General features: G+C 45.7%; 1 protein-coding gene across 1 annotated transcript in view; it reads right to left on the bottom strand.

Moving 5' to 3' along the window:
- HIGD1C (HIG1 hypoxia inducible domain family member 1C) overlaps positions 1-25590 on the bottom strand; it is a 130563-nt gene extending 104973 nt beyond the window's left edge. The window contains exons 1-2 of the mRNA XM_069653365.1: positions 25455-25590; positions 4347-4468 (exon numbers count right to left, since the gene is read on the bottom strand). Coding sequence (XP_069509466.1) covers positions 4347-4440 — 94 coding nt within the window. The 5' untranslated portion in view covers positions 4441-4468; positions 25455-25590. The remainder of the gene's footprint in view (positions 1-4346; positions 4469-25454) is intronic.
- Positions 25591-26784: the final 1194 nt, after the last annotated feature.

Raw genomic sequence — 26784 nt, 5'->3', positions numbered from 1 at the left:
GATTGAGGGATTTAAAGTCTGGATCTTTCTGCACAGCTTTCTCTGGAGATTGATGGAGGTAAAGTATGGATTTTCCCGGCAGAGCTTCCAGCTGCAAATGGATTTGAAAGTCCCTATCTGTCCTGTCTCTCTGCTTTTATGCGTTTTGAAAATGGGTGTGTGTGAGCAGCATCACTAGCCAGCCCCTCTCCACTTGTCATTGGCCACTTCATCAGCTTCCACTTGATTGGGGGAATGAAATGAAGTGTCATCATGATGAGGTCTGTTTATGATACAGAGAACCCACCCCTGTCAACTTTACACACAATCTATATTTGCTCAAAAAAACATATTTGCACAGGTACACATTTGTTTAAAATTACATGCACCCTTCACATATCACAGGAGGTATCTCCTGTTCAAACTCTGCTCTTCCAGGGAGCTTGCATTCAGAAATGGCAATATTTTGCACGTTTTAACTGGTTTGCAATACCGTACATTACCCCAAATTTACACACATGTGCGCAAGGAGTATGGACATTAGTTGATGAAGTGTCAGATTTTTCACATGCACACATTTTGAGTAATATCCTCTTTTCCGCTAAAACCCCCCTGAACATGCCACCGGTTCTAAAAACCTCTTAAAATGTGGGCAGAAAAATCACAAGAATTATGGTGTCATTTATACAATTTTCACATGTCCGCTCTGAGTTATTCATCTTTTTAGAGTTATGTTCTGGCCCCAAAGGGGTGTGGTTTTCCTCCAGCACAAGGTTGAATTTCTGGTTTTTCCAGTTCTGCCAAGCCAGCTTGCTCTCACAGGCAGTGCCCCTCCCCTGTGCTTCCAGGAGAAATCTCCATTTACGACTCCGCCATAAATCATTTGCCTGAGTCAAGACAGGGCTTTGTTCAATTTCCTGCAGAGCCCAGGTAATTCAATCAGGGAAGTGTCATATCCCTTTTGGTGTGAGCAGCAAAAGGGCAGCTAGGCCTGGGAACACAGCTGTGACTCAAGTTTCACTCCTGATGGGGGTAGTTGCCAGGCAGAATTGGAATCTCTTTAAGCCAGTTTTTTAGCTACATGTCATTTCTGTTCCCCAGTTTCTGCATTCAAATAAAACTAAACATTTTCACATATGCAGCTAGAAGGCTGATTCTAAGTTTAAAACTATGACATTTAAACAATTGCAACCTATGTGACACTCAAAAGTAGGTCACTCAGTCAATTTACACATTTAGATTTTTTTAGTGTCTTTCAGTCCAAGTTTACTTAAACTGCTGAAATCCACAGCTCAGCCAGTCTTGTTATAAACCTTCAAGTCACTTCAGAATATAACTTTACATTGTATCCACCTCTCAGTAAGTCTTTCTTTGGCCTGTTTTGGGTTCATTTATTCAGTTTTCTACAAAAAAGTAAAATCTGGTGGTTTTAAAACGCCGGCTTTTGGATAGTGGTGAGTACTGGTACTGCACCCCTTTTTGGGATTTAAGAAAATGAATTCCCAACAGTTATGGGTTTGCTTTTGGCAAACAGCATTGCCACTCCCAATGGTTTCAGACTACTGTGTGGGTTGGGTAGTCCAATGGTGGTTTTAGGCAGTTTCCTTCTGTGCCCATAACATCGGCAAAAACGAGTGGCAGCCTATTCTTCATGCATTTCCCTGTGCATTTTCTGGGAAGCTCTGGCCATCATGATGTTTTCATGTCAGTACTGCACAGTTTTGAGGTAGGGCTCGGATGCATGGGTAAATACATCCCACAGGATACATGCCACTGCTGTTGTAGAACCTTTGCTGTTTGCTCACCAAGTGCTTAAAAAAAAGTTAAAATAAAAATAAAATATAAACACAAGGCCTCGTTTGGTTCGAACCGGAACACCATTTTGCCAAAGATTTGCGAGTGGAGGGGCACAGTGGCCCTGCCAGCAGTAGCTGATGGCCATGGTAATTGGCCATGCACAGCAGCCACTGTGGGCAGATTATGGCCATTGGCCATGCCCTCGGACCCTTGACCCTCCCTGCAGTGGTCAATGGCAATGTGCCACTGGCATTGCCTTATCTTACCTTATCTTTGCATTCTGGACTTAGTCCTGGCACACCCAGAACTACAAGTCCCAGAATGCAAAGTTAATACCAGGGCTGTAGTGGCGTCTGGAATGGAGAACGTTGGCATTTGTGAAAGGGCAGCACCAGGCGTATAAAAAGGGACATGCCAACGAGAACTGGCGCTACCTCTGTCAAACCCAATAGAATGTTGCGGAGTCGCCAGAGGCTGGGGATTGAAGTAGAGGCTCACCCCACCCCTTACCTTGGTCAGACTTGCATCATTTGCTTCTTATGATCCCAAAACGTGAATGACAGCTTGCGCTGCCAAGTTATGGAACCGTTGAGTTTTCCACACTATCGGAGAACCCCTAAGTGAGCATAGAGATTTGTCCCAATTACCAGTTGTGTATTTCTTTGGGGGTAATGGAAGGGTTGGTTTCTGTGTGATGGCTACAAGATCCTCTCTGAACCTAGAACCAACCGTCCCGGCGGTGGTGTAGCCTTGATCTTCCCAGAGTGGATCGGATCTCTCTCGAGCGCTCCCCTCTGCATGGCCTTGGCTTCTCATTTCACCATTAAACAGGACATCCTGTCCACCCTCTCCTCCTCTACCACTCCTGGCCCATCTGTGGCCAACTTTCAGCCGACGACGTTTCTAGACAAGTCCAATCTATGAATGTCTCGTCAAAGCAGGTTGTCCCCTGCTCATGCAGAACCAGCGAGGACCACATTGTCACCCTTGCTCCAGCCTGGATGGATTTCATTCACTCCTTTGCCACTGGAACCTTCCCCTCCCCCCTTAAGCACTCCCTTGTGCACCGCCTTCTTAAGAAGCCCTCTGCCTACCCTTCCTCTCCGCCCAATCTCCATCACTCTTTTCCCAGGCAACCTCCTGGAAAAGCTGACCATCTCCCAGCTTAATCAGCATGCTGAATCGGTTGGTTGTCTCCACGACCACCAGTCTGGCTTCAGAGTTGCCAGACGCACGGAAACTGCTCTTCTGAACACCCGTGAAGACCTGCTCTCTAAATCTAACTCAAACGTTCTCTTCCTAAACATCTTCCTTCTCAAGCTCCCCACTCACCCACCTCTAACTCTCTGAGAGTCACATGCTTCTCCAAGCAGAGAGTGGGTGGCAGATCTCTCTCCTCGGCTAGGGCCTCCCTCTGGAACAGCCTCCCTGCCCCTCTTAAAACTTGAACCACCTCTGGTTCTGGAAGCTACTCAAGACCTTCCTTTTCACTTCGGCTTTCCCGGTCCCTCTCCCCTGCTGATGTCCCCGACTGCTCCGTGCACTGGTCACCTGGCTACCCTCTGAACTTGGGACCAGTCTCCTGCATGTCCAATTGCCCTTGCACTGTCGCCAGGCTCCCCCAGCACTTAAGGGTCTGTACCTCCAACCCTACAGTACCTTCTCTCTGTGCTTATGAGCCACCCGCTGGCTGCACTTATTGATTTACCTGCACCTCGTGCCCCCCCTCCCCCCCTCCGGCACTTCTCCTCTCCCCCGCACTTGCGAGATCTGAAAGACACAGGGCCTAGTAAGATTGAGGTTTTGTCCTCCCTCCGTCCCGCCACTCCCTCCCTACCTACCTACCTACCTTGTTGTGCCTAGAAACACGTGTGTACAGGCACATTATAAATGTCAACATATCAAAGATACCAATTCACAAAGACTTTTCACCACAAAGTGCTTGCTTCATCCTGCTGCCACCAGCCTCTGCAAAGGTCTCCCACATTCACAGACGGCCGATCTGCAAGTGCTACTCAGCTTGCCAGGGTCTACAGCTGCTTTGTCAAACTCGAGGGCCAAGAACCTAACTGGTTTTCATGATATCCCTCATTAATATTCATGAGGAAAAATGTGCATACATTTAGAATGATTGTATGCAAATGTATCTCATGCATATTAATTAGGGATATTCTGAAACCCCCGATATGGATCTGGCCCTTGAGGCCTGGAGTTGGACAAGTCTGGTCCACAGCTTGCTCGGCATTGGCGCTTCGTTATAGTGGTTGCTCATGGTACGCATTGGGTTATTTGCTCCGTGCAAATAAATCCCTTCCAGAAGGAAGGGTGCACTCGCTGATGAACCCATTACTCTCCCACCCCCCAACTCACACCCAAAACGCAGATGTTCCGTGTGGGCAGAAAAAGTATGCGCAAAAGAATCTGTGCACACAATGTCAACAATATTGTTGTCCAATTGCGTGTGAGCCTAAAACAGTCGAGCAGTTGGAGGACCCCGACTTGCAGTTTAATGTGCCACTGTGTTAATACCATGCTAAAGAGGAACAACTTTCAGGAAAGGAGATCCTCACCTGCTGGCACAAAAGGGGAATCTCTCGATTTCCGGAGGAGTTTAGATGTTGTGCTGTCCTGTTCTTCCGGGACCCAACTATCCTCTGACGGCATTTTCTTGAATTGCGTGGGATTGGTTATGCTAGGAAAGGAAAAGAACGGAAACCAAGCTGGATGAATAGTGAATTACAATAAAAATGCTCCACGGTCCAGTATACAAAACACCAGAAGAGGGTAGGATACAGCATATGCGTTGCCACTAGATCTTCATTCTTGGGGCAAATATAGGGCCCTCAAGCACCATCAAAGGAAATGTGCAAGCTTTCCCAGTTCTCCTAGCCAGAGCCAAAATGCAACCCACCACCTCCACACGCGTTGTCTGCCGTAAGCCATTAGTTGTATTCCGTTGCCGGATTTGCAGTTCCATGTAAAATAAGGAAAGTGTCATTCCATGGTGGTGGTATAACCCTGCTCATTATTCCCTATGCTGTGCCTATATTTACAAGATGTAGAACCTGAAACAAAAAAAACAAGTCTTTCCATCTTGGAAAGACACTTATTTTACACGGAGCTCATAATCAGGCCCGTGGTGGCTTCCAAGTGCTAGAAGTGAACGAGAGAGGGGGGGCGGGGGGCGAAAGGTTGAAGAGAGAGAATGATTCATAGCAATCGGTATCATTCACAACAGTTAAACATAATGCATTCCAAATACAGCGAAAAGTTAAATCCGCATAGACAGAATATGCGTTCAGGTGGCCTTCATATGCCCAGAATCAATAGTGTCGAAGGTCCAGTATGAGCAAAGCAAGGTGCACGAGAGGTAGCAGTGCTCAAGGTTGGTTTTTGTTCACATGGACAATATTAGATGTGTTCCAAGCAACTTTGATCAGGTCATACGACATGCAAGACACCTAAAAGTCTGCCTACTATACAGTGCATACGTCGCTTGGTTGTTGCTTTTTAGGGGCATACCATTGCACTGAACACAATATTATCTACAGTTTAGCCTGGTAATATGTCTATATTAAATTTCAGAGTGTAATGGGCATATCTCTATGATGGGGGAATTGGTTTCTTCAAATGTGGGGAGGCAACAGGGAGAGCCTCCCTATTGCCTCCCCACGTTAGAAAGAAAAAAGCGCCACCCGGGGACGGGCCTCGGGTGGCTTGGACAGCGGGCGGTGGTTTTGTAATCCGCCCGTTGTTCCAGCCACCCGATTGGCTGCCCTTCCCCGGGTGCAAATACAGTTTATAGGCCTATCTCCGAGGACCCACAACACCCTAAGAACCAAATGAAGTTGCCGTTGGCTCGCTCTGCAATTTTGAGCCACTGCAAAGACCCAAGGGCGCTGCCTTTGCAAGCCTTTCAAACTGAAGCATCTTCCAGCGACACCAACTCTAACTTCACCACCTGTTCCAAGCTTCTTTGAGCCACAAGCCTTGCTGCACTGCAGTCGAGCCAGCTCGCTGCAGAAGCTAAATAGCTGTTTCCTCGCATCGAGAGCCGTTTACTTGCATCGAGACCCCGTCGAGCTACACAGCTTCGATATTGCCTACCTGTCCCATACTTCGAGTCACTGCCACTTCAAACCGCATCAATGTGCTGAATCACATTGAGCCAGCTCACCAACTCAACCTTGACTTCACTCACCGGAAATCATAAACTAGGTTTGATGTTATTGAGCTCCTAACAAAGACAATGGGGGGTCATTCCGAGTCGTGCGGTAGGGGATACTGGGCACCGGTAGGAGACCGGTGCCGGTAATCCCCTACCGCCCGTTTCCGAGGTCCCCTAACGGGACCCGTAAGATATGTTTGGTCGGACCACACGTCCCTTAGGGGTCCCGTTAGGGGGAACAGGCCGCCAATTACAGGCCTGCCATTAGCAGGCCCGTAAATAGCATCTTCCCATTGAGCCCTATGGGGGCTCAAATGGGAATGTGGAATGGCATGTTCAATGGGGAACTTACCAGTCCCGCCAGGGTCGGACTATACCGGTAAGTCCCCATTGAACTACACTGGTGCCGGACCAGTTATTGGTGGCAGTCATGGCGCAAATAGCGCCATGACTACCACCAATCTCGGAATGAGGCCCAATAAGACATTATATATTTAAATAATATATCTGTGGTTTAACCCAATGGCCTAGTTCTATGGGACCTAGTGACAAAGATACATTTGTATACCTTAAAGACATTGTTGAACTATTTTCTCCAAGATTTACCTACAGACCCCTGTCCCTTTCCTCCCAAAGTCTGCATTCTTTGTGTATCTCATTCCAGTGGTAGGTTGTTTAGTAAGGTCTACTTTTTAGTTTAAATAAAATCGTATTTATATTAGAACTTTGATTGGACAGTTCTCTTAGTTTGGTACTTACTCTACTATTGTTTTGGATGCTGAAACCCCCCACACCCGCCCATGCTGGTTCACATCCTCTAAAGAGTATAGCCTAGCATGGCGCATGCTGCCTTAAAGTGGCGAAGGAGATTGGATACCATTCATGTTGTCCCAGCTTCACTTTCATGATTGAGATCACTGCTGTTTAATAGAAGTGTGGGGCCGAGTAGGAGTTCAAAACCCACTACTCATTCCTTTATTCCTGCAGGGCAACAGTCATTTCGTCACAATCACATTGTTGCATTGGGACAGTTTTGAGGTATTGAATGGATAATATGTATTTATTTTGTGATAGGGTCTGGGATTGGAGAAGCCAGACCCACAACAGACCCGCACAGGGAAACAGGGCGAGACTAACAAGGTTTTTTTAAATCTTTGCACCCTTGTAAACTGCCCCATGTGGAAAGAATACCCCATTGATCGGCCTGCAGAGCCAGGTGTACATTGAAAGCAATGGAATGGGGGGGGGGGGGGGCAATAGAACAGTAAAACGGAGAGTAAATAAGCGAGTGTGGGCTGTATGGGTGTGAAGGGAAGGCCCGGAGGTGGATCGAGAGACCAGGTGGAGAAGGGTGCTGAGGAGTTTGTGTTAGATTTGGAACGGAGTTCTGTTGAGGTGAGGTGGTTCAGAGAGAAAGAGAAACCAAAAAAATAAACAACCTTGGGAGTGTTAGGTTAGGGGACTCTTAGAAGAACCCACACACAGACTATATTGTGCACAATAGAGGAGGACATCTCAAACATTCAGGGAGAGCTGGCCAGTAGGAGCGAGGAAGTGAAGGGGTGAAAGGTAATGAGAATTAGTGGGGGAGGGGTTATATTGTGCAAGAATGTGGCCATTCCTTCAACGTGCAGGAGGTGGAGCTAGAATTAATGATTTTCATATTGCTGGACAGGGATGTCCAGTCAAGGACAGGGATGTCCAGTCAAGGAGGGATGAGGAGTGATAGTGAGGTTGTGCGGCAAGAGCGAAGGTTGGGGATGGTGTCAAATTGTAGGGTAGAAGGGGGATGGTGGCAGTAGTAGGGGGGGCAGGTTTAGAGAGAAGAAGACATAGATGAATTGGTTGTTCATGGATAGCAAGCAGAGCAAACAAAATGAAATATAGGTGACACTGATATTTAGATACACTAACCTAAACCTTCCTGTAAAGCATGGGGACAATGCAGTCTTGCAATATTCTAATTATATAACAACTTTAAAATCTTAGGAATGGAATTGCACAACTGTCTTTTAAAAAATGTAAAACTGAACGCATACTTTGCCAGGCAGGATATAGTTTGCTCAATAAAAAGTATCATCCCAACTACTTCTGGTTTGCAATAATTTAAAAAAGAAAAATTATTCTTGCCAAGCACTACCACACAGGCCTTTCACACTTGAGGGGAGGAGAGGATTACTGCTTCACTCTCTCTCCATTAGCCCCAGTGAACGGAGAAAGGAGGGTGGGGAGATCTCCAAGGGCAAGAGAGATATGCAGGGCGAGCTGTGCTTTCATTGAACAGGGTAAATTAAATAGTTCTTGCTAGACAAGTGTGCCTTTAATTAGCAAACCTACAGAATTGCATAGCAAACTGCTATGCAACACTGCTTATTTTATGCCTTGGATAGCCACCCGGCATGGAGCTGGTGGGGAGGAGCAGGGTACATTCCAAAAGTAGTGTTGCACAATTAATTAGACCCCCCACTACTCTACCCTACTTGGCCAAGGCTTGAGCAGTAATGAAGGCGGATGAGACCAGGGTGTAAACCTTGCAGATGTTAGTAAGGTTGATCACGATGGCCGATATGGTCATAAAGCTCTAAATTTTAAGATTGTCAAAAATACGGGCGAGTTGGAGGGGCATTGAAGGCACGGAAATAAGAGTACTTCAATCTTAGAAGAGTTGATCACAGTGCAGATCCACCCAGCGAAGGATGGCAAAGAGGTAATTGAGACCCTCAATGAGGTCTGGGGTCAACAAGGGGGCAGCAGAAGGACATTTTTGCATCATCCACAAAGAGATGCTTGGTGAACCAAATGAGCAGATTTGTTTGAAAAAAGCAGAAGACCAAGGACCAAAACTTGAGGCACACTTACCGCGAGAGTGGTTGGATCACAGATTCCAGCACTCCAAGAAACTGAGATGGTCTGAGGATATCAAGGTGATAGCAGTGGTCTGAATTTTGAGGTTAGAGGGGGACAGTAGAAGAGAAGGGTTGTCGCCCAAGTTAAAGGCAGCAATAGGTTACGGAGTATGAGGATGGAGGAGAGCTTGGAATAAAGAGAAGAGGAAGTCAGCAATATGGGTAATGCAATCTTGGCTGAAACATAGCTGCTGAATTCAGATTGGAGAGGGTTAGAGATTGAGATTGCTAAAAGGTAACTAGTTGGGCAGGAGAGACACAGGAAGCTAGTTGGAAGGACCTTTGGGGCTCGCACAGGGCTTCTTAAGGAAAAACTATGGCTACCTTGAAGCATATAGGCAAGGTTCAAGTACAGAGAGAGAGGTTGAAGAGGATTGAGAACTACAAAGAAGTAATTGGAGCAACCTCTTTAATGAGTTATGGGGCAAACAGATCAAATTGGAGCACACAATGGGGTTGGCAATCCTGAGAATGGGAGCCAATTCTGAGAGCGAGATAGGGGAAGAAAGATAGAGTGAAGGCAAGAAGTAAAGGATATTAAAGATTCCCTAGGTGAAGGAGGGCCTTAGCTGAACGCAAGGGGGGTAGAATTTGTGGGTTGGGGCAAGCATGGCCTGGAGGAGCAGACAGGAAATACATTTGGCAAAGTAACTAGATTTAGCAGTGTTTAAGGTTGAAATTAGTTTAGTTCAAGGGGGTTGGTTTGTATGTTGTAAAAATGTAAGAAGTACAGGGGTGCAAGATGTATTGGTGGAGGGGGAGCTGTACAATTGTTTTAAAATGGCAGCTCTCTCAAGGAATCCAGGGTTGAGGGATGTTGCGGCCATGGTAGTGTTGCTTTAAAGGGCAAATTTGAAGTTATTGAATGCATGTTCCATGGAGGAGGCCTGGGAGGAGAAAGCCAAGTGGGAGGAACTGAAATTGTATAGATAGGGAGCCAGGGAGTCAATTGAATTTGCATCAGGAAACCTGGGAGATACAATAGGAGACAGGGAAACTGGAGGAGAAATTAAGACAAAAATCAATAAGGGGGTGACCAGACAGGGGGGTGGGGTTCATAGAGAGGTAGAAAGGAAAGGAAGACAAGGTCGAGAGGTCAAGGAGTGGTATTAATGTTTGTTTCTTTATATAGCGCCTATACACAGGCAAGTGTTTCAAAAGCACTGAAGGAGGGTGGGAACACAGGGGGGGGGGGGGGGGGGGAGGGGTGGGGGAGCGGGTGAAAAAAACTTGCTCAGACCCCTTCAAATTTTGAGACGATAACAGTCTGCACCGGCAGAGTAAGTGCATAGTATGGGATATAGCAAATAGGCCTGATGGCAATTCTGCAATTTTAATAGTACAATTAGGGGTGAAGACAGGGGAGAAACAGACAGACGATCTTCGGGCGTGGTGCGTACGGATCATGCAAATGCACAGAGGGTCATGGGAGGGGAGGATCAAGTGCACCCAGTCAGTTGAGACTGGGGTAAGTGCAGAGAGAGCCACTCTCTTGGGTTAATTTCTCAGTGCATCGAGTGCGGGTGGGGTGTAGGGCCCTGAGGCAAGTGCGAGAGAGGACTGGCGGGAGTGCCAGGGACCAGCGAGACTCTGAAGTACTCCAAGCAGCCAGTCAGCATGCTGTAAGAATAGGAGGGAGAGAGGGAAAGGACAGAACTAGGTTAGCTGGAGAGAGAAGGAAGAGGAAGTTCTTGGGGAGTTTCCAGAATTTCAGGACATCGGGCAGCAGGGAGGCTATTCCAGAGGGATGCACCTGCTGAGGATAAGGATCTCTCGCCAAATCTCTGCTTGGAGTACCAGCTAACTCGCAGAAGGGTGGAGTAGATAGCGGAGTGCTCGTGAGGGACAATATTTAGGTAGGTAGCGTTGAATGTAGGTGGGTCCCAGTCCCCAGAACAATGCAAAGGGTCTTGAATTTGATCTTTGCAGCCACAGGGAGCCAGTGGAGGGATTTCAGCGCCAGAAAGATGCAGTCCCTGGGCTTGAGGCCAAGAATAAGTCTTGCGATTCTGTTCTGGATGAGTTGCAGAGAGAAGGGAGGTTGAGGAAGAGGCAGTTGTAACAGCCCAGCTTCGAGAGAACCAAGGCTCTGGAGACCGTGAGCTTCTGGGAGAAATTGAAACGCTAGAGTACAGCTGAGGTGTAGCTGATCATGGGAAGAGCCAAGATTTGGCTATGCCATGAAAGGAATCTGTGGATTGTACGAGTCAAAGGGGAAGAAGGTTTAGTTGCATACCGATTTGGACTCTGGAAAGCCCATGGCAATTGTGATGAGGGAGGGGGAACGAGTGAGCCCATAGAAGGGGGGTGAAGGGGAGAGAGAGAAAGAGAGAGAGAAAGAGAGAGAGAAAGAGAGAGAGAAAGAGAGAGAGACACACACACAGACACAACAAGGGGTAAGGCCCATTAGGTCAAATCAGGTTGTAGCCATAATCCTGGAGCCCTTGCTAAAAGTTAACCCATGCTTGGGGCATGTAGGACAATGTGGCATGGCTCAATGGGTATGCAAGTCAGGACTGAAGGATGGTATTCTACCACCGATCACACCAGGTTGCCTGTGATTCAGAGGTGGGGGGCGGTGAACAGAAGGGGGGGCAGGGAGGCGGAGGAGTGTACTCTGGTGTAACAAGTCACCTTGAATTGCGTTCCTTTAACACCGGCCCTACCAGCCCCATACCACTTAGTTTGACACGACAACGATATGCAATTCCCTCTAGCCAATCCAGGCACAAGAGTTTTTAATACAGCGCAGTGACTGCAGCAGAAATCAAATTCATTTCCTTCTCTACTAGCGTCAGTCACCAGAGTTCATTAGGTAGGGAAGAACTCTGCCTCACAAGACAAGTAGTGAAACTCTTGGATATGCCCAATTATGCAACATCTACTGCTGGGGTGCAAACTGAGGACCCATATCTTGCAGTAGATTGTCCTTCGCCTCGTTCCACCTGCACTAATTGGGTCCTCTGGGGAAAATGGGAAGTAGGCTCCATACAATTAAATTTACAAGGGCAGTACAGCCTTTCCGTAGTTAACCCCTACTCAGCCATTTGAACAGATACATCACACCATCCAAAGGTTTGCGTCCCAGGACAGACCGACCCAGCAGTCAGACCAATTTTCATCAATTTTGCTACTAAAATGTATGCTTTCCATCAAAATTCAGGGATAACATATGCATAAAAAGATTATATGCTTATTAACCATCAATCGTGGTCCAAGATGTGATTGATATTTATTACTCTGTTTTTTTTTTTTTAACAATGAAACTTACACTTTAAAAAGAACTATATCCAAACATGTTTGTGACTGAGGTTCCCTTCTTCTGTATTTGCACAACCTGTAATTCATGCACAGTATTATATAGAACTTCCACATAACCTTTATGTTCCTTATTGCAATGTCTGCGCAACCTTGTAACTTTATTCTCTTCTTTGTAAGAAACAGCGCCTAGATGCCAATGGGTTAAGCAGCCGCACATATCCCCCCCCCCCCCCCCTCCCCCGGCCATGTTGGTGGCGCTCCGGCTACCCTGTGCATGTCAGGCAGGAACCATTGTGGGAGGGGGGGGGGGGCGGTGAGAGGGAAGGAGTCAATTAGACCCACCAACCTGCCATCGGTCTCATCACTACGCTCCGTCTCTCATATATTCATAATAAAAAATAATTCATCGGCCTTTACTGGCGGCCGGTACATTGCCGTCTGCGGACAGGCACCACCCCCTTGTGAATTTAAGCTTTGATTAACCTAGTGTAGTGTGCGTCATGCCCCTGCAACAGCACGATCACCATAGGCATTGGGCATGTGCATGGTCCAGGCCAGCCCGGAGTGTGACGCAGCCCTTGCTTTGTTGAAGTGCTTGGGCCCCCACCCACCCAAATTGTGTGTTACGCCACTGGTGGGGAGTGATCCCTTCTCCCTCCTAAACATTGTGTCCTTTCAAGGTAATCAGCAAACACAATTTAAAAAGTTATGCTGACAAAAAACAATCACCAAAGGAAGACCATGGACTGCATTTTTGCACTCCACGAACTACATGCAGTTTGTTAGCAACTTTAGAAATTTATAGGACAGCAAACTAGTCTTAAGGATCGGATGTATTTCCTTTATTTTTTTTTGTTATAGCAGCCGTTGTGTACAGAGAAAACAAATAGCATCAGAAAACCTAGGTGAGACTCAAACAATGAATAAAACGAGTTGTGTCATTTTCTTCAGCAATCAACATTTGCGACCCTACTAGAAACCCTGCGTATCTGGAGAGCATGAGAAGATAAACTAGGCAGGTGACAATGAACAAAAAGCAGGCAACTTTGAAGGGACAGAAGATAAGGTGTACCCATCCTGCCAAGATCCCTGCATACTCATGACCCATAGACCCTAAATGGTATTCAACGTTTGGCACCCTTCTTCCCTGGATGCTCCCCCAGGCCCTCGACCTATTTCTGCTCGAAAACTAGTCCAAGGATTCACTATTATTCCTAAGCACCACCTCACCCTTTTGTACTCTTCTCCCACAGAAGAAGTCTTGTATTTTGTGCATGTGCATTTCCATTAACAAAATCACGAAACTGCCTGCCCTTGCAGGAGTGAACCTATAGATAGGATGAGCATGAGGTAAAAGGGCATCGGTCATCACCCAGCATGCAGGAGCTATATTTGGGGGAACAAGGAGCTAGCGCGCTGTAAATCTAACTTCCACGTGAGATGCACACTAACTTTTCATCAATTACATATGACCCATTATCCTTCAAATATTTTCTGTGTGTACCCTAATACTCCGTTATGTACATTCTCTACAACAAGTTAATATGCTTGTATGGTAGCAGTTGGCATGGGGAGCCAAAAGTAGCTCCTAGTAGCAGATGGCGTCAGACTAACGAGCAACCTCTGGGCTACAAGCATGTGATACATTTCTTCCAGTAATATTTTACCCTGCCCTTCATCCCCCACACCTTTTCCAGTTTATATAGGTCTAGATTCCAGCTCTCTGCATAGGATTTACGATTTAAACAACCAACAGTCTCTGAACAGTCCTTATCCTTCTGGACTCCAGATGTAACCAGTGGTTACTGTACCTGCAATAATTAGGTCTTCCGCATTAGGCAGGTTTTATTCAATAAAAGGATCCAACTGTTGGACTGTACATAATAAACAGCATGAAAATTAATGCTTTAAATTTTAGCTGCACATTAGAATATAGTGTATGTGCCAAATTTGGATATTTGAGCTAGCCACTGCTTAAATTTAGCTAGATATTTGAGTTAACCACTGTTGGTTTGGGCTGAACATTAGAGTACATCTGCAGGCCTGAACTAACTACATGTTGAATACAGCCACTGTTTTGTAGCCGGTTACCTGCCTCTGTGCTACATTGACCCTAGCAGCATACCGAACATAACTCCCCCACACATTCTAGCTACCAAACCTAACCCATCGAGAGCGCGGATAGTGTGACAGTATCACCACTCTTCCCTGCTAGTCACCATAACAGACAAAACAGTCTTTACAGCATGCCAACTAACTCACAGACCAGAGGGGCACTTGGCACACCAGAAGATCGGCCGGCTCTGCTGCCCAGCCCCTTCCCCTGCACTCAGGTGGGATGGAGGGGTACATTGGGGCGTGTCTCCCCCTCCCTCAGGATAGGATGTGAAGTACAGCCTATCCTTTTGGGGGGGTGGGAAGGACACTCCCTACCATACCCCTCCCTTCACCCACCTTCCCACACTGCCCATTTCCAACCCTGCCCCCCCCCCCCCCCCCGAGCCCCTACCACCTCAGCATTCCCATCCTTAAGTGCCTATCGGGCATCCCTCACCAACACTCCCTCCTCGGCAGACCCGCCAACACACACACCCACCACAGGCACCCAAAAACCCCTTCGAACATAGAATCCACCATACCCAGACCATCTCACCGCACCTCGCCCTACCCACACCGCTCACCCACTCCATTAAGACGTTCCCTCCCCCCGCACCACACATCTCTCCCAAACCACTGAAGTCTCTTCAACAAAACACTCCCGGCACCAACACCCCCGCAGCCACCTCAACTCTCCGCTTCAAATCGGCAACCGAGCGTCATCCCCAAACGTCACATCCTTCCACTCGTTCATCTCCACCACCCTCTCTCATTGCGCCCAGTCACCACCCACCTTCACACACACTCCCTCCCTCCCACCACACCGACATTCTCTCCCCCCACACATCATGAACACGCTATCCACAGACCCAAAGAAGGCCCAGAGCCTCCACCCCATCATAACTGTTTCATGTGTTAATATCGCCAAACAAGAATGCAGCGATATTACCCCATGGAACCTGCAGGGGGCACCCCTGCTCCCATTTACCTCAAAAATGATCACCACTAATAATATTGCCTATGGCGTTTCCCTGACGACCATATATATATGGCGATATTATTGGTGGGGAGAATATTACCCAATACCATCATAACAGCACAGACAATCAGCCTCCCACAAACAAATACTCCCCGACCTTCCTCTCCCCCCTCCTACCTTCGCCCTTACTGACATCACATCCCCCTCCACCATCCACCCCCCCCCCCGCCCCACACACAGGCCTCCACTCCCTAGTGGATCGTCTCCTCTACCATCCCCAACCACCTCTCAGCCCTCCCCTTCCTTGCATCTTTGGGAGCCAACAACCCTCCCACCCTTCTCTCGTGCACTCTCATCAACGCCAGATCCATCTGTTGCCAAAAACAGACAACAAACACGACTTCATCTCCTCTGAAAGCCCAGATCCTGTTAATCACAGAAACCCTGTTCTCTGATGACTTCTGACCCATCGCACACGTGGCACCCCCCCCCCCCAATCCTCTCTTCGCCTACACTCACAACAGAACTCAACTAGCAGAGCAGCCAAGATTGCCATCCTCCATAAACCTCACATGCAGCTCACTCTCCAAGGCACAGGCATGCAACAGATCGCTCCTAGTGAAATCAACCCCTCACTCACCCACAGATTCCTACTCACCTACAGACCCCCACCATAGCTAGGGCCCTAAGCGACTCCCTAGCGGCCATCCTGGTGTCACTCCCCTCACCTTGCTAGGAGGCCTCAACATATGGTTAGATGCCCCCAGACAACCCCATGATACGACCACTGCTGGACAACCTGGAAGCTCTCATGACTCAGCATGTAATGGGTGCCACTCGCATAGGACATTCTAGATACTATTTTCAATGCCACTAATCTTATCTCCACGCTCCCCGCTCCCCGCTCCCCCATGACCGCTCATATGGACAGCCATTGCATTCTTCATTCTCACTCTGGTCACCCATCCCTCCTACATGCATGCATGGCTAACACTGGACCATCCAAACACGTCCCACTATGGAACACGGTCACAGTAGCCCCGGACCTGGCTGACTCCCTGCTCATCTCGCTCTCTGACTTAACAGTCAAGGGAGGACTTCCCTCTATCAGTCATTTCAACCTATGGCTCTCCAACCCCTCACCCCCTCAAAATCAACCTCCATTAGATAATGCCCCTCGCCCAGATGATTCACTCCTCCGCTCAAATCCCTCAAAACACTTACACTCCCTTGCACGCAGATGGTGGGCTGATCTATCTCACCATAAGAGAACAGCCTATGCCCATCAGACCCATGTCTTCAAAGCCGAAATCCAGAAGGCCACAATATCCTTTTACGGCAACAGAATCTCCAACACCAATAGCAGTAGTAAGGCACTCCACAAGATCACAGAGTTCATGGCCACGCCTTGCACTTCTCCAACCCCCTTGTACATCTCCCAAACACTATGTGATACCCTCTCGGACCATTTCTAGAACATGGCGCTAGAAAGAACCCACGCAATCAGTGCAAAACTAGTTATCTCAATAAAAGACATGGATTTTGTTGAAAGCTACTAGCAACTTTAAAAAGTAACTTGCCACTGCAATTCTACACACACACACACCTTTCCTTATATGCCAAGAGTCAATTATCACTGGCCAAAAGCTAGTGGCAAGTTCTCACTTTGAGCCCTGGTGGTTGTTAATATAAACAAAATGGGCTTGGAGCATGAAGTTGATGACTTGGGCTGAACTAGTGCATACCAAATGGGCAAAGATTCACCCAGGTTGGTAACTGGCCGTAAACGGAGTGCAGCCAAAAATCAGATACAAGAAATCACAAAGGACGTCTGCTCCAGACAAGCTTTGCTGACTGGGTGCAACATATGCCCCTCTCTATAGTATTGCTCTGTGCTTCAGTTACACAGAACCCCACATCCACCAAAGTTGGACAAACAACAACTTAAATGGCCACGTGTTCCTTTAGCTGGAATCAAGATATTGTTTGAATTGATAATGATTGTATGCTATGAGATTATTTGTGGTGAAAAGGTATTTCAGTTTAAGGTAACTTGGCCAAGATATGATTTTAGGGCAAAAATCCTAGAAGAATGCGTGGGATAGGGGAATTTAGCAGAATTATAAAATAACGTTTGTATATATCAATTCATGCTGGAATCCTCAATCTCAAATGCTGTAATAGATAAGCAATGGTACACAATTTATCAAACTCAGAAGGATGACAAGTTTAATCTGCCCAATCAAGAAAAATATTGAACTATGCACACCAAGGTTAGAAAAGTAGAGAAAAATATGTATTCATAACACAAACCTGGGTGCAGGGGAGGAATTACAGCCCTGACACAAAGCCGCTAATATACACGTTCTTATATTCACTTATTAAGCGCCCATTCATCATGGCGCTGAAGGAAAGCATCTACTGTCATAATCCTAAAACAGAAGGTTTTCAACGACTTCCTGAAAGAAAAATGATTTATAGAATTTTTCAGTGTCAGTTAAGACTATTCCATAGTCGACCTGAAGCAACAGAAAGCACACCCACCAATACGGGAGCAGTGAAATAAAGGAACAGCAAGTAAATCCGCTGCGGCAGAATGTGAGGGGCCGCGTGGGAAGTTAACGGGTGAACTTGTCGCAAAGATATTCAGCACCATGGTCATGCAGGGCACGGTGTACCAAACAGAGGGCCTTAAAATCAATGTGCTTGGCAACTAGTGCCGGGCACAGAGCACAGGAGAAATATGGGCCGCATAGGGGCAGCCACTGGCAACCCGGGCAGCCATATTCTGAAGATGTTGGGAGACACTGTGTTAAGCCCTTTGGCTGGGCCATATATAACGAGTTGCAATAATCCAAGCGGCTGAGCACATGGGCAGCAACTACCAGAGGATGTAGGTGAGAAGGTATCAGCAGGAGAACCTTCCTCAGAATTCTGAGATAAAAGTGCCCCGCTTTGCAGAAAGCAGCAACTTGAGACTCCATGGAAAGTGAGGCAGAAATGATTACGCCCAGATTCCACACCTCATCAGCCAGGACAGGAAGAGAACCCAAAGACGAAGGCCAAAAGAAAGACAACCAGAGGGAGGGATCACGAGCGGCACCAACCACCAGCTCCTCCATTCGTCTTCAACCAGGTTCACCCAGTCCCCCACGGCCACAGGCACAACGACAACTCAGCCCGAGATCTAAACGGATCAGGATATGTGAAACAATATCCAATCTATGGACACTCCCATCCCCTGCACCGTTTTAACCTGAAAAGCCAGCTAAATCAGTTTAATCAACATGCGATACATTTTATATGAAAAATTTAATACAGATATTTACACCAATGTTCAGTTACATGGTTTTCTTTAAATGATCAGCTGGTAATTAGATGCTCAATGCGTTTCGTGGACCATTTCCCCCTTCTTCAGGAGCCAAACTGTAGATATAAACAAACAGACCACACATCTTCCATTGTGTGGTCTATACCAGTACTTAAACAACTCATTTAATCCACCATCGAGGCAAAAATTATAAAGTTCCACATACCATAGGTTTACAAACTAATTTCAGTCACGACATAGTGATCCCACTTTTTCATTTCAAAGTTGTCTAAAAGGTGCATACGATTACCCTTCACCATCCTGTGGCATGCAATGATCTCAGAATTATACCAGTTTATGTCACCGTTCACAAGTGAATAAAGTGAAAGACCCTAAAAGGGGTAGTTCACTCAAAAATGTTAAAAGTCTCAAAGGATGGGCCATAATAAAAAAAGATATATATATAAAAAACATTTTTAAAGAAGTTCCCATGTTAAATTTTGGGGGTATGAGGCTCAAGAGTTTTTAAATGGGGCAATCATAATGAAGCAGCCTCTTCTGTTGAGCTCTGCTCTTGCAGTGCTAATCAAGCAAAAGCCCCCTACCGGGAGCTTTTGTTTACTGCTTTCAGAGAGCAAAGCTTAACATGAAGGAGGTCGTCACAGTAATTGCCTTGACTTTCTTTTTAGATTGCCTGGAGCACAGAAAACGTAAAATGAAGGTACTGCAATTATAAATACTTCACCTGGTCACCGGCGGAGTCTTCAAAATTGCTGTGACTTTCGTTTTAAGTCTCCCGGGCTCCCCCAGGCTGGGGGGTGGGGAGCCTGAAAAAGCAGGAAGATAAAAACAAAGCACTCACCAGCAGCCCAGGGCAGGAAGGAGCCCGACATTATTCTCTGCTCTCCGGCTGTAATAAGCAACATCTCCCAGCAGGGGGGCTTTGGCTTCATTAGTGCCGCGAGAGCAGAGTCAAGCAAGGAGGCTCATTCGTTTGACAAAATGTATGCCTCCGAGTGCTTGACATTTTTGACTTGGGCCTCGTTTCCTCAACATTTTACATAGGAACTTTCTTATATTTTTTTATTATGGCCCACCTTTTGGCACAACAACATGTTTTAGTGAACTATTCCTTTAATATCCTCCGAGGGGTGAGGGAGTTATGCCTATGCATTCACCGAACTGCCTTGCTGAACTGTCACTTAAAATGTGGTCACACCTACCTGTCCAGAGTGCTTTATGGTACTAACAAGAGATTCTAATGAACATTCAATCTAAACTGTGGGGATCGAATATAACACGGGCAGAAGCCAACTTACATCTTAAATGACATTTTACCAAACATAACTTCCAGAAAATGTCAACCATGTATGGCAAAAACTTGCTGCATGTCAGCCAAATCAACCTCAACTTCTTTCAGTCACAGTAAGCTTGGAACCCCTTGACTGTAATGTATGGATAACCCTTATTATACACTGCCCTACCAGGACTTACTTCGCAGTCAAACCAATGTATACATACATGTGAAGAAAGTTCCGGCTTAGCTTTTGGCAAGCGTTCCGAGCCACCAATATCGCTCTAAAAGCTTTTTGCGTTTACGATTAGCTTAACACCAATCATTGCAGCCGTAACTGCAACTTTTCAGAGAACGCTCACGTAACCATACTTCACGGAGGTGCCACGTGACTGATGTTCACAAACTCTATAGCAGGCTAGCATGTAGCTCTGTCGCCATCTTAAAGCGGACTCTACTGCTATACTTCCAATTAGCGGAATGCCTCCCCCATGTAATAAAGAATCTGCACAGCCATGCTTTTAACAAATATTCAAGAGTATAATCTTGACACATACATTACGTTGGACCATGACCGGATTATTGAGATTAAATCATCAATCAAGGTTTGACGAGTGGATTAGCGAAAATAAAACACGGAAATGTCTAATTGACCAGTTTCCCCATCACTCCGATGTTCTATGGGATCTCTAAAATACAAAAGCATCAGACAACTCCACCATTTCGACCTATTGTGGAGGGAACAGAGAGCATCTTCGATCCTCTAGCATTTTATGTAGATACATTCCTACAACCACTAGTACAAGGGATACCAACATATCTGCAGGACACCACAGACTTTTTGAATTGCACTAATAGGATTGAAAATCTGACTGAGGAATGCATTCTCTTTTCACTAGATGAAAATAACTTACATCTATTCCACACAAAGAGGATATTGAGGCTATTGATTTTATGCTTCTTCACTCAGATGCAGTGAGGCAACAGTTCATTATTGAACTTAATATCACACTCTTCAATACCCATTTCAGGTACCAAGGTAAATTCTATGCCCATGCGTCCGGGAGTTTAATGGGCTTGGCAATGGCCCCAGCATATCCAAATATCTTTATGTACTTTGAAAATCTATATTGGCCAGAAAGGATACTGATTTGGAAGAGATAGATCATTGATGATATATTTGGAATCTGGAGGGGGAACAACAAGAACTCCTTAACTCTGCACATCTACATATCAAGTTCACTTTGGAGATTGGTGACCCCAGTCTACACTTCCTGGATGTGTAACTGGTAATGGTGGAAGGTGAACTGGTCACAACATTATATCACAAATCTACAGATGTGAATAATTCACTGGACTATGCCAGTTTTCATCCAAAAGCCATGACCAAATGTGTACCATGCGGCCAAATACTCAGACTCAAGAGGATCAATACAGATCCTGAAGTATTTAACACTGAGTGTATGGATCTAAGATATCTATTTACAAGAAGAGAGTACCCTAATGAAGTAGAAGGGGATGCAGTTCTTTGAGCAGAACAGATCCCCAATGAATCTTTACTTAGACCTAAACACAAGAACATTGATATCCCACTCTTTCTAAATACGTGAGAAAAGTTTCCAAATTGGGAATATTCTGAAAAAGAATTGGAGCATTCTTCACCATGACCCACAATTACTTAGGATGTTCCCAAAACCGCCAATTATGGCTTACAAACTTGGGACTAACCTTAGAAACAAACTGGTCCGTGCAGAAAAACCAGAGACAAAGTCAGTTCTCAATACTGAGAAGAAGGGAACATTTCCCGGTCTTCTGTGTAATAACTATAATGATGTGATGAAAGGACAAGTGATCACACACGGGCAAAAAGATTGCATTACAAGATTACTCCACATGTATGAGTTTGCGAGTATCTATACCATCAAATGCCCATGTGGTCTGCTGCATCTAGGCCAAACATCGAGAATGGCACGAGAAAGATGACCGGAGCATAAATCCAGCGTCCGGACTGGGAACATTAAGTCACTGGTAGCACACACCATACGACTGCACAAATGCAGTTCATGATATTGGGAAGTAGTGAAACCCCCAAATAGGGGAAGAGACTTTAACACACGCCTTTGACACAGTACATCCAAGGGGTATGAATGAAGAGTTTTGTCTAAATTGCTTTATTTCAATGTTTTATGTTGGATTTAGAGAGGATTATTCTCTGTATGATATATCCTCTAACAAACATAACCAATGGTGAGGATTTAAATCCTATGTACTGCTTCACTGGAATATTTCATTGAGATATATTACCCTTTGTAGGATCGATCCTTTGACAAACACCCTACAAGGTGATGACTATACTCATGACTACCCTATACCTGGATATGCCAAATAAATCAACTGGAAGATCTATATTTCTTTGCATATGGGGGAATCCCATATATACAGGGATCGAAATTCAGGGGCGCTGAATTAGCCTCTTTGGAACGTGCATAAATCGCCCCCCACCCCCCCCCCCCCCCCCCCCCGTCAGCTTCACCCGTGAGCTAAGACAAAAATTGCTTCCAAATGAAACGGAGCAAGTGTGCCCCCAGAACCTATTCCTTTAAAGATTCATACACACCACAAGAAAATATATGCATTATATAATAGAAACAGCTTGCACACAAGTGACACTTGCCTTTCTAGCATTTAAAAACGTGTGTACAATTTCAAGCTTTTTTCATTCAGCTGTGCTTTTGAAAGAAAGTTAAGTCAATTTCACTTTTCTTACAGGAAAGCAGCAACAGTACTGATATTTCTTGTAAAGCCTTTCATTTAGAAGGTCTAATAACATATTTCCTTGCAACACTTAAAGGATGTAAAATTATATTAAAAATGGCTACACAAGACCATCTGCAGGAATCCCCAAGGTTTTGCTTGCAAGTCTCCCCACTTACACGTTGACTTTTACATTATTGTAATGCGCTGTGGAGGTACAGATAATGCCAGGTACAAAATAGTTACAAACTATGCCTGCAGTTACAGCTGGACAGTTGTCTTAATGAGACCTTTCACTGTAACATTTGATATTCTTAGTGGGTTAATGCACCCGATGCAAAGGTCTTAAATCTGTAAAGTCTACCCATCTCAGGTTGGTACCATAGCAGGTATAACAACATTTCATCCTCCTGTGGTCCTCAAAATATGGTCGAATAACCCCTGCGATACACTACGGCTTGAGTCATGGATGGCCCCCAGAGAATCTCAACCAAATCTTTAGCTCACTGTCCCTTTCACAGAGGAGAAATATCCCTGCAGCTCAGTCTTTGTCCTGCCCATGGGCAGTCCTGCACCAAAATGCTAGACAATTCTCCTCTGAACAAGAATACCAACAGCAACCCCAGACATGCGTTTTGGCTAAAGACTTGGTGGGACTCTCCTGGGGCCATCCACCCAAGAACAGGTCAATGGGCCATGTTCGTACCGGTAGAGGGGCTCCCAGAACCCCCCTTGTTTTGTTTAAGTATTGGTATAGACAACACAATGGAAGACGTGTGGTCCGTTTATATCTACAGTTTGGCTCCTGAAGAAGGGGAAATGGTCTCGGAAATGCAGTGAGCATCTAATTACCAGCTGAACATTAAAGAGCATTATGTAACAGAACATTGGTGGACATCTCTGTATCGAATGTTTCATATTCGATTGTTGATTTAAATGATTTTGCTGGCTTTTCAGGTAAAAGGTGTTCGGGGGACAGAGATTCCTTAGATTAGACATGGTTTCACAATTGAAATCTGCCCTCCTGGGATGCAATTTCAGACTGCATACATTTTAGAAGTGGGTGCTTAACTCAATGAGCTATCTATCCAGGAATAGTAGCAAAAAGCAAGGATTGGCACATGACATCAAAACAAGAATACACTACATGTGGGTCAGCCTCTTTTGGCAAATGGACCACACCTACTGCTACAACAAGTCCACAGTCGCATAACTCTACAACAGACCACAATGATAAAGCCATGGGGTAGATGTTGGACTAGAAGCACTTGTATAGCAGGGCTTCAGCATCTCAGTGATGTATGGAGTATCTTTAAATTCTCTCAATTACACTGTTAGTTGCCTCAACCTTTTAAGAGGTATTTTTGAAAAGGTGAAAGCTTTTTCAGCAAGATTGTTTTTTCTGCATATTACTGGTGACTGTGTCCAGTAGTATGCTGCTAGTATGCTGCCTCATGTGTGCAGTAAGATGCATTGGGGCAGCAACTGTACGGAACGGCGCATTTGGGCTTCCTTCTCTCACCTTTGCATTTCTCCCTTTTTCCAAACATTCTCTTTCCACACATTTCTCTCTCTCCAATCATACATTGGCTTCCCGTTTCCTCCCAGGAAGACATGTAAGAAACATGTCCCAAACCAAGTGTGGATAGCTACACGAGCACAGCTTTGGCTCGAATAGAAGGAAAGCCTGCAGTTACAAGTTCGAACCCCACAGTAGGGTCGGCTTAGCTTAATCCTTCCGAGGTTGATAAAGAGCAATAAAAAAGGGGGATAAATAAGGACTCCCGTTGTTACAGCACTTAGAAACAGAGGGAGCGTGTCATAACGTGCAGCATTTAAAAATAATGTTTTATAACAAGAGCATTTATTACTGGGAAGGGCCAGACGAGGGGAATTTTAATATCGAAATGAGCAGTAATGGTTCACATATGGGGGTGGGGCGTCTTTATTTTTCACACTTTCCTCACCTCAACGCCCCCCCTCCTCCAGTAATGGGGCATTTCCGGACCTCAGTGTGTCCAGAGAGGGAAGAGGGTGTTTTGAGGGTTAAAGCAATTAGGAATAGTAATGTTTCGGAGAGGGTATATTTTAGGAGGCGCAGAGGGGATGTCAGTGTGCGAATTTCACATTTACATATTCGGTGTGCTCCACACCTTAGCCAACTGCCTCAATTTGAACAAATCCTTAATTGTGCTGGCAAGATAATTCGGGGCTGGTCTCCAATGCCTGTCTTCGGGCTGCAGCAAACGTTTGAATCCCTGCACGGTGGGCTCTGCCCTTCATCTTTCCGAGGTTGGTACATTGAGTTCCTTTAAATTGGGTAGTAATAATACTATAAACAGTGCCTAGAATGGAGGTAAATCCAGCATGCAGTTATATTAAAAAAAACATTTCTTTTTTAAAGAGAGATTGTATTACTTTGTTGTCTTTAGTGCCATCTCACGCCAACAAGCAATATTAGAATCAGAGTTCCGTTTCTGCATGCCATACACGAGTAGGCCATCCAGCTAAAGGCTGGTCTTTGTATTCTGCGGCTTGTAGTTATGGACTTCCTGTTTTAAACGAGTAACTCCTAGCTCCAGCATCTAAAGCAACCGAGTAACTGGAAAAATTGACAGCTCCGAAAAATTGACAGCACCGGTTTGGTCTAAATTATAATGGTGTATCAGTATTGCTCATAGCTCTTGTAACACTTGGCTGGTGATCTCCAAGACTGAAACTTGTGTCCTAACTTTTCATTTGACACTTCCATAATGACCTGAGACCACGTAGGGCAGTCTGAAGGTGGCGCAAGTTAATTTTGAAAGGATACCCTTCCGTAATTGAATCAATAAAAAAGTAGTGCGCATGCGTATTAGTAAACTGACACCCCCACCGATAGCACGGTAAAATAGCGCTCACACACTTACCGGAGTCGCGACGACAGAACCAGCGAACACAACCACCTACTAGCCTGTATCTCTTGAAACACAAAGCTGACAAATTATGGGCGGAACATATTCACTTAATGCAGCCAATCATATGCTACTTCTACCTCAATTTAACCAATGAAAGATGGCTGCTGAACTCAACATGGCCAATTGCAACAAAGCGCCACTTGCGCTAATCTCATTTTGCTCAAACCCCCTGCACTTCCTTCACCCAATCACAAGAGACTAGGCACTCGCCTGCCCATTGAACGTATACTCTACCTTCGGCGGAATGGGAGATGCGGCTGCCATGTTTTGAATGGCTTTACTTCGTTGCGTCCAGACGGGTAGTAATTCCCGACTACATTTAAACATAGTTATATTTTTGTTGCTTTTGTACATAAACAGAGGTAATTAAACGAAACTAAACTAATTCATTTTATTTAAAGTGATAATTTAAACGTCATTTATAATTATAATACGAATTAAAGCCAGTGTTAAATTGTGAGAAAACAGCGTTTTGGCCATTTAAATGTTTGCTATCATTTTTGCAATTAGTACCTTATTTCATTTTTATTTAATAGAAATTACTATTTTTCCAAGATGTCCGCCCCGTTTACAAAAATATTACAAGTGCCATTGACCCTGACCTCAGTTCACCTGTTCATAGAATGATGTAATAAACAATAGTGGAACTTGGTGAATGTTCTTGCATTGGCGTACAGATAGGGAGGAATGACATATGAGGAGTGGCATAGAGTCAGTAGGTGTTGTTTGGTTATGTGCCCACCCACTGGTATCCTGCCTATGGCCATGCTAATCCCTATGGCCATTCCCACCCATTCTTGCCTCTGCCCAACCAATATGCCTCCTCAAGGGAACTCTTTGAGCTTGCTCTGCCTTACCATAAGGCTTTGCAAAGTGCATGCCAGTGTTAGTTCAAAGCACACTTCTGAGAGTTATTGGGTTTCATTATGACTGAGGCGGTAGCCATGCCGGTAAATACCGACACAGCTGCCGCCGGAGTCATGAAATTCCAGCCCCGGCGGACCCAGTAATTCCCCTTTGCCAGGTGGCAGTAATAATTACTCTCCATTCCCACTTGAGTCCCATAGGGCTCAATGGGAATGGAAGGATCGATGCACCGGCACCATTGATGAATGGTGCCGGTGCATCCATCTATATATGCGAGCAGGTGCCTTTCAGTCCGCCAGGTCAGACCTGACGGGCTAAAAGGCACCCGCTCGCATAACTCGTAGTTTGCCAGTCCAGTAACAAGGGTACCGGCAAGCTTACTGGTACCGTTGTTACCGGACCGGCAAACTTGTAA

This window comes from Ambystoma mexicanum, chromosome 3q (genome assembly GCF_040938575.1).
Source record: "Ambystoma mexicanum isolate Mex_15411 chromosome 3q, UKY_AmexF1_1, whole genome shotgun sequence".
Lineage (NCBI taxonomy): Eukaryota > Metazoa > Chordata > Amphibia > Caudata > Ambystomatidae > Ambystoma > Ambystoma mexicanum.
This window is presented reverse-complemented; position numbering and strand designations above follow the sequence as displayed.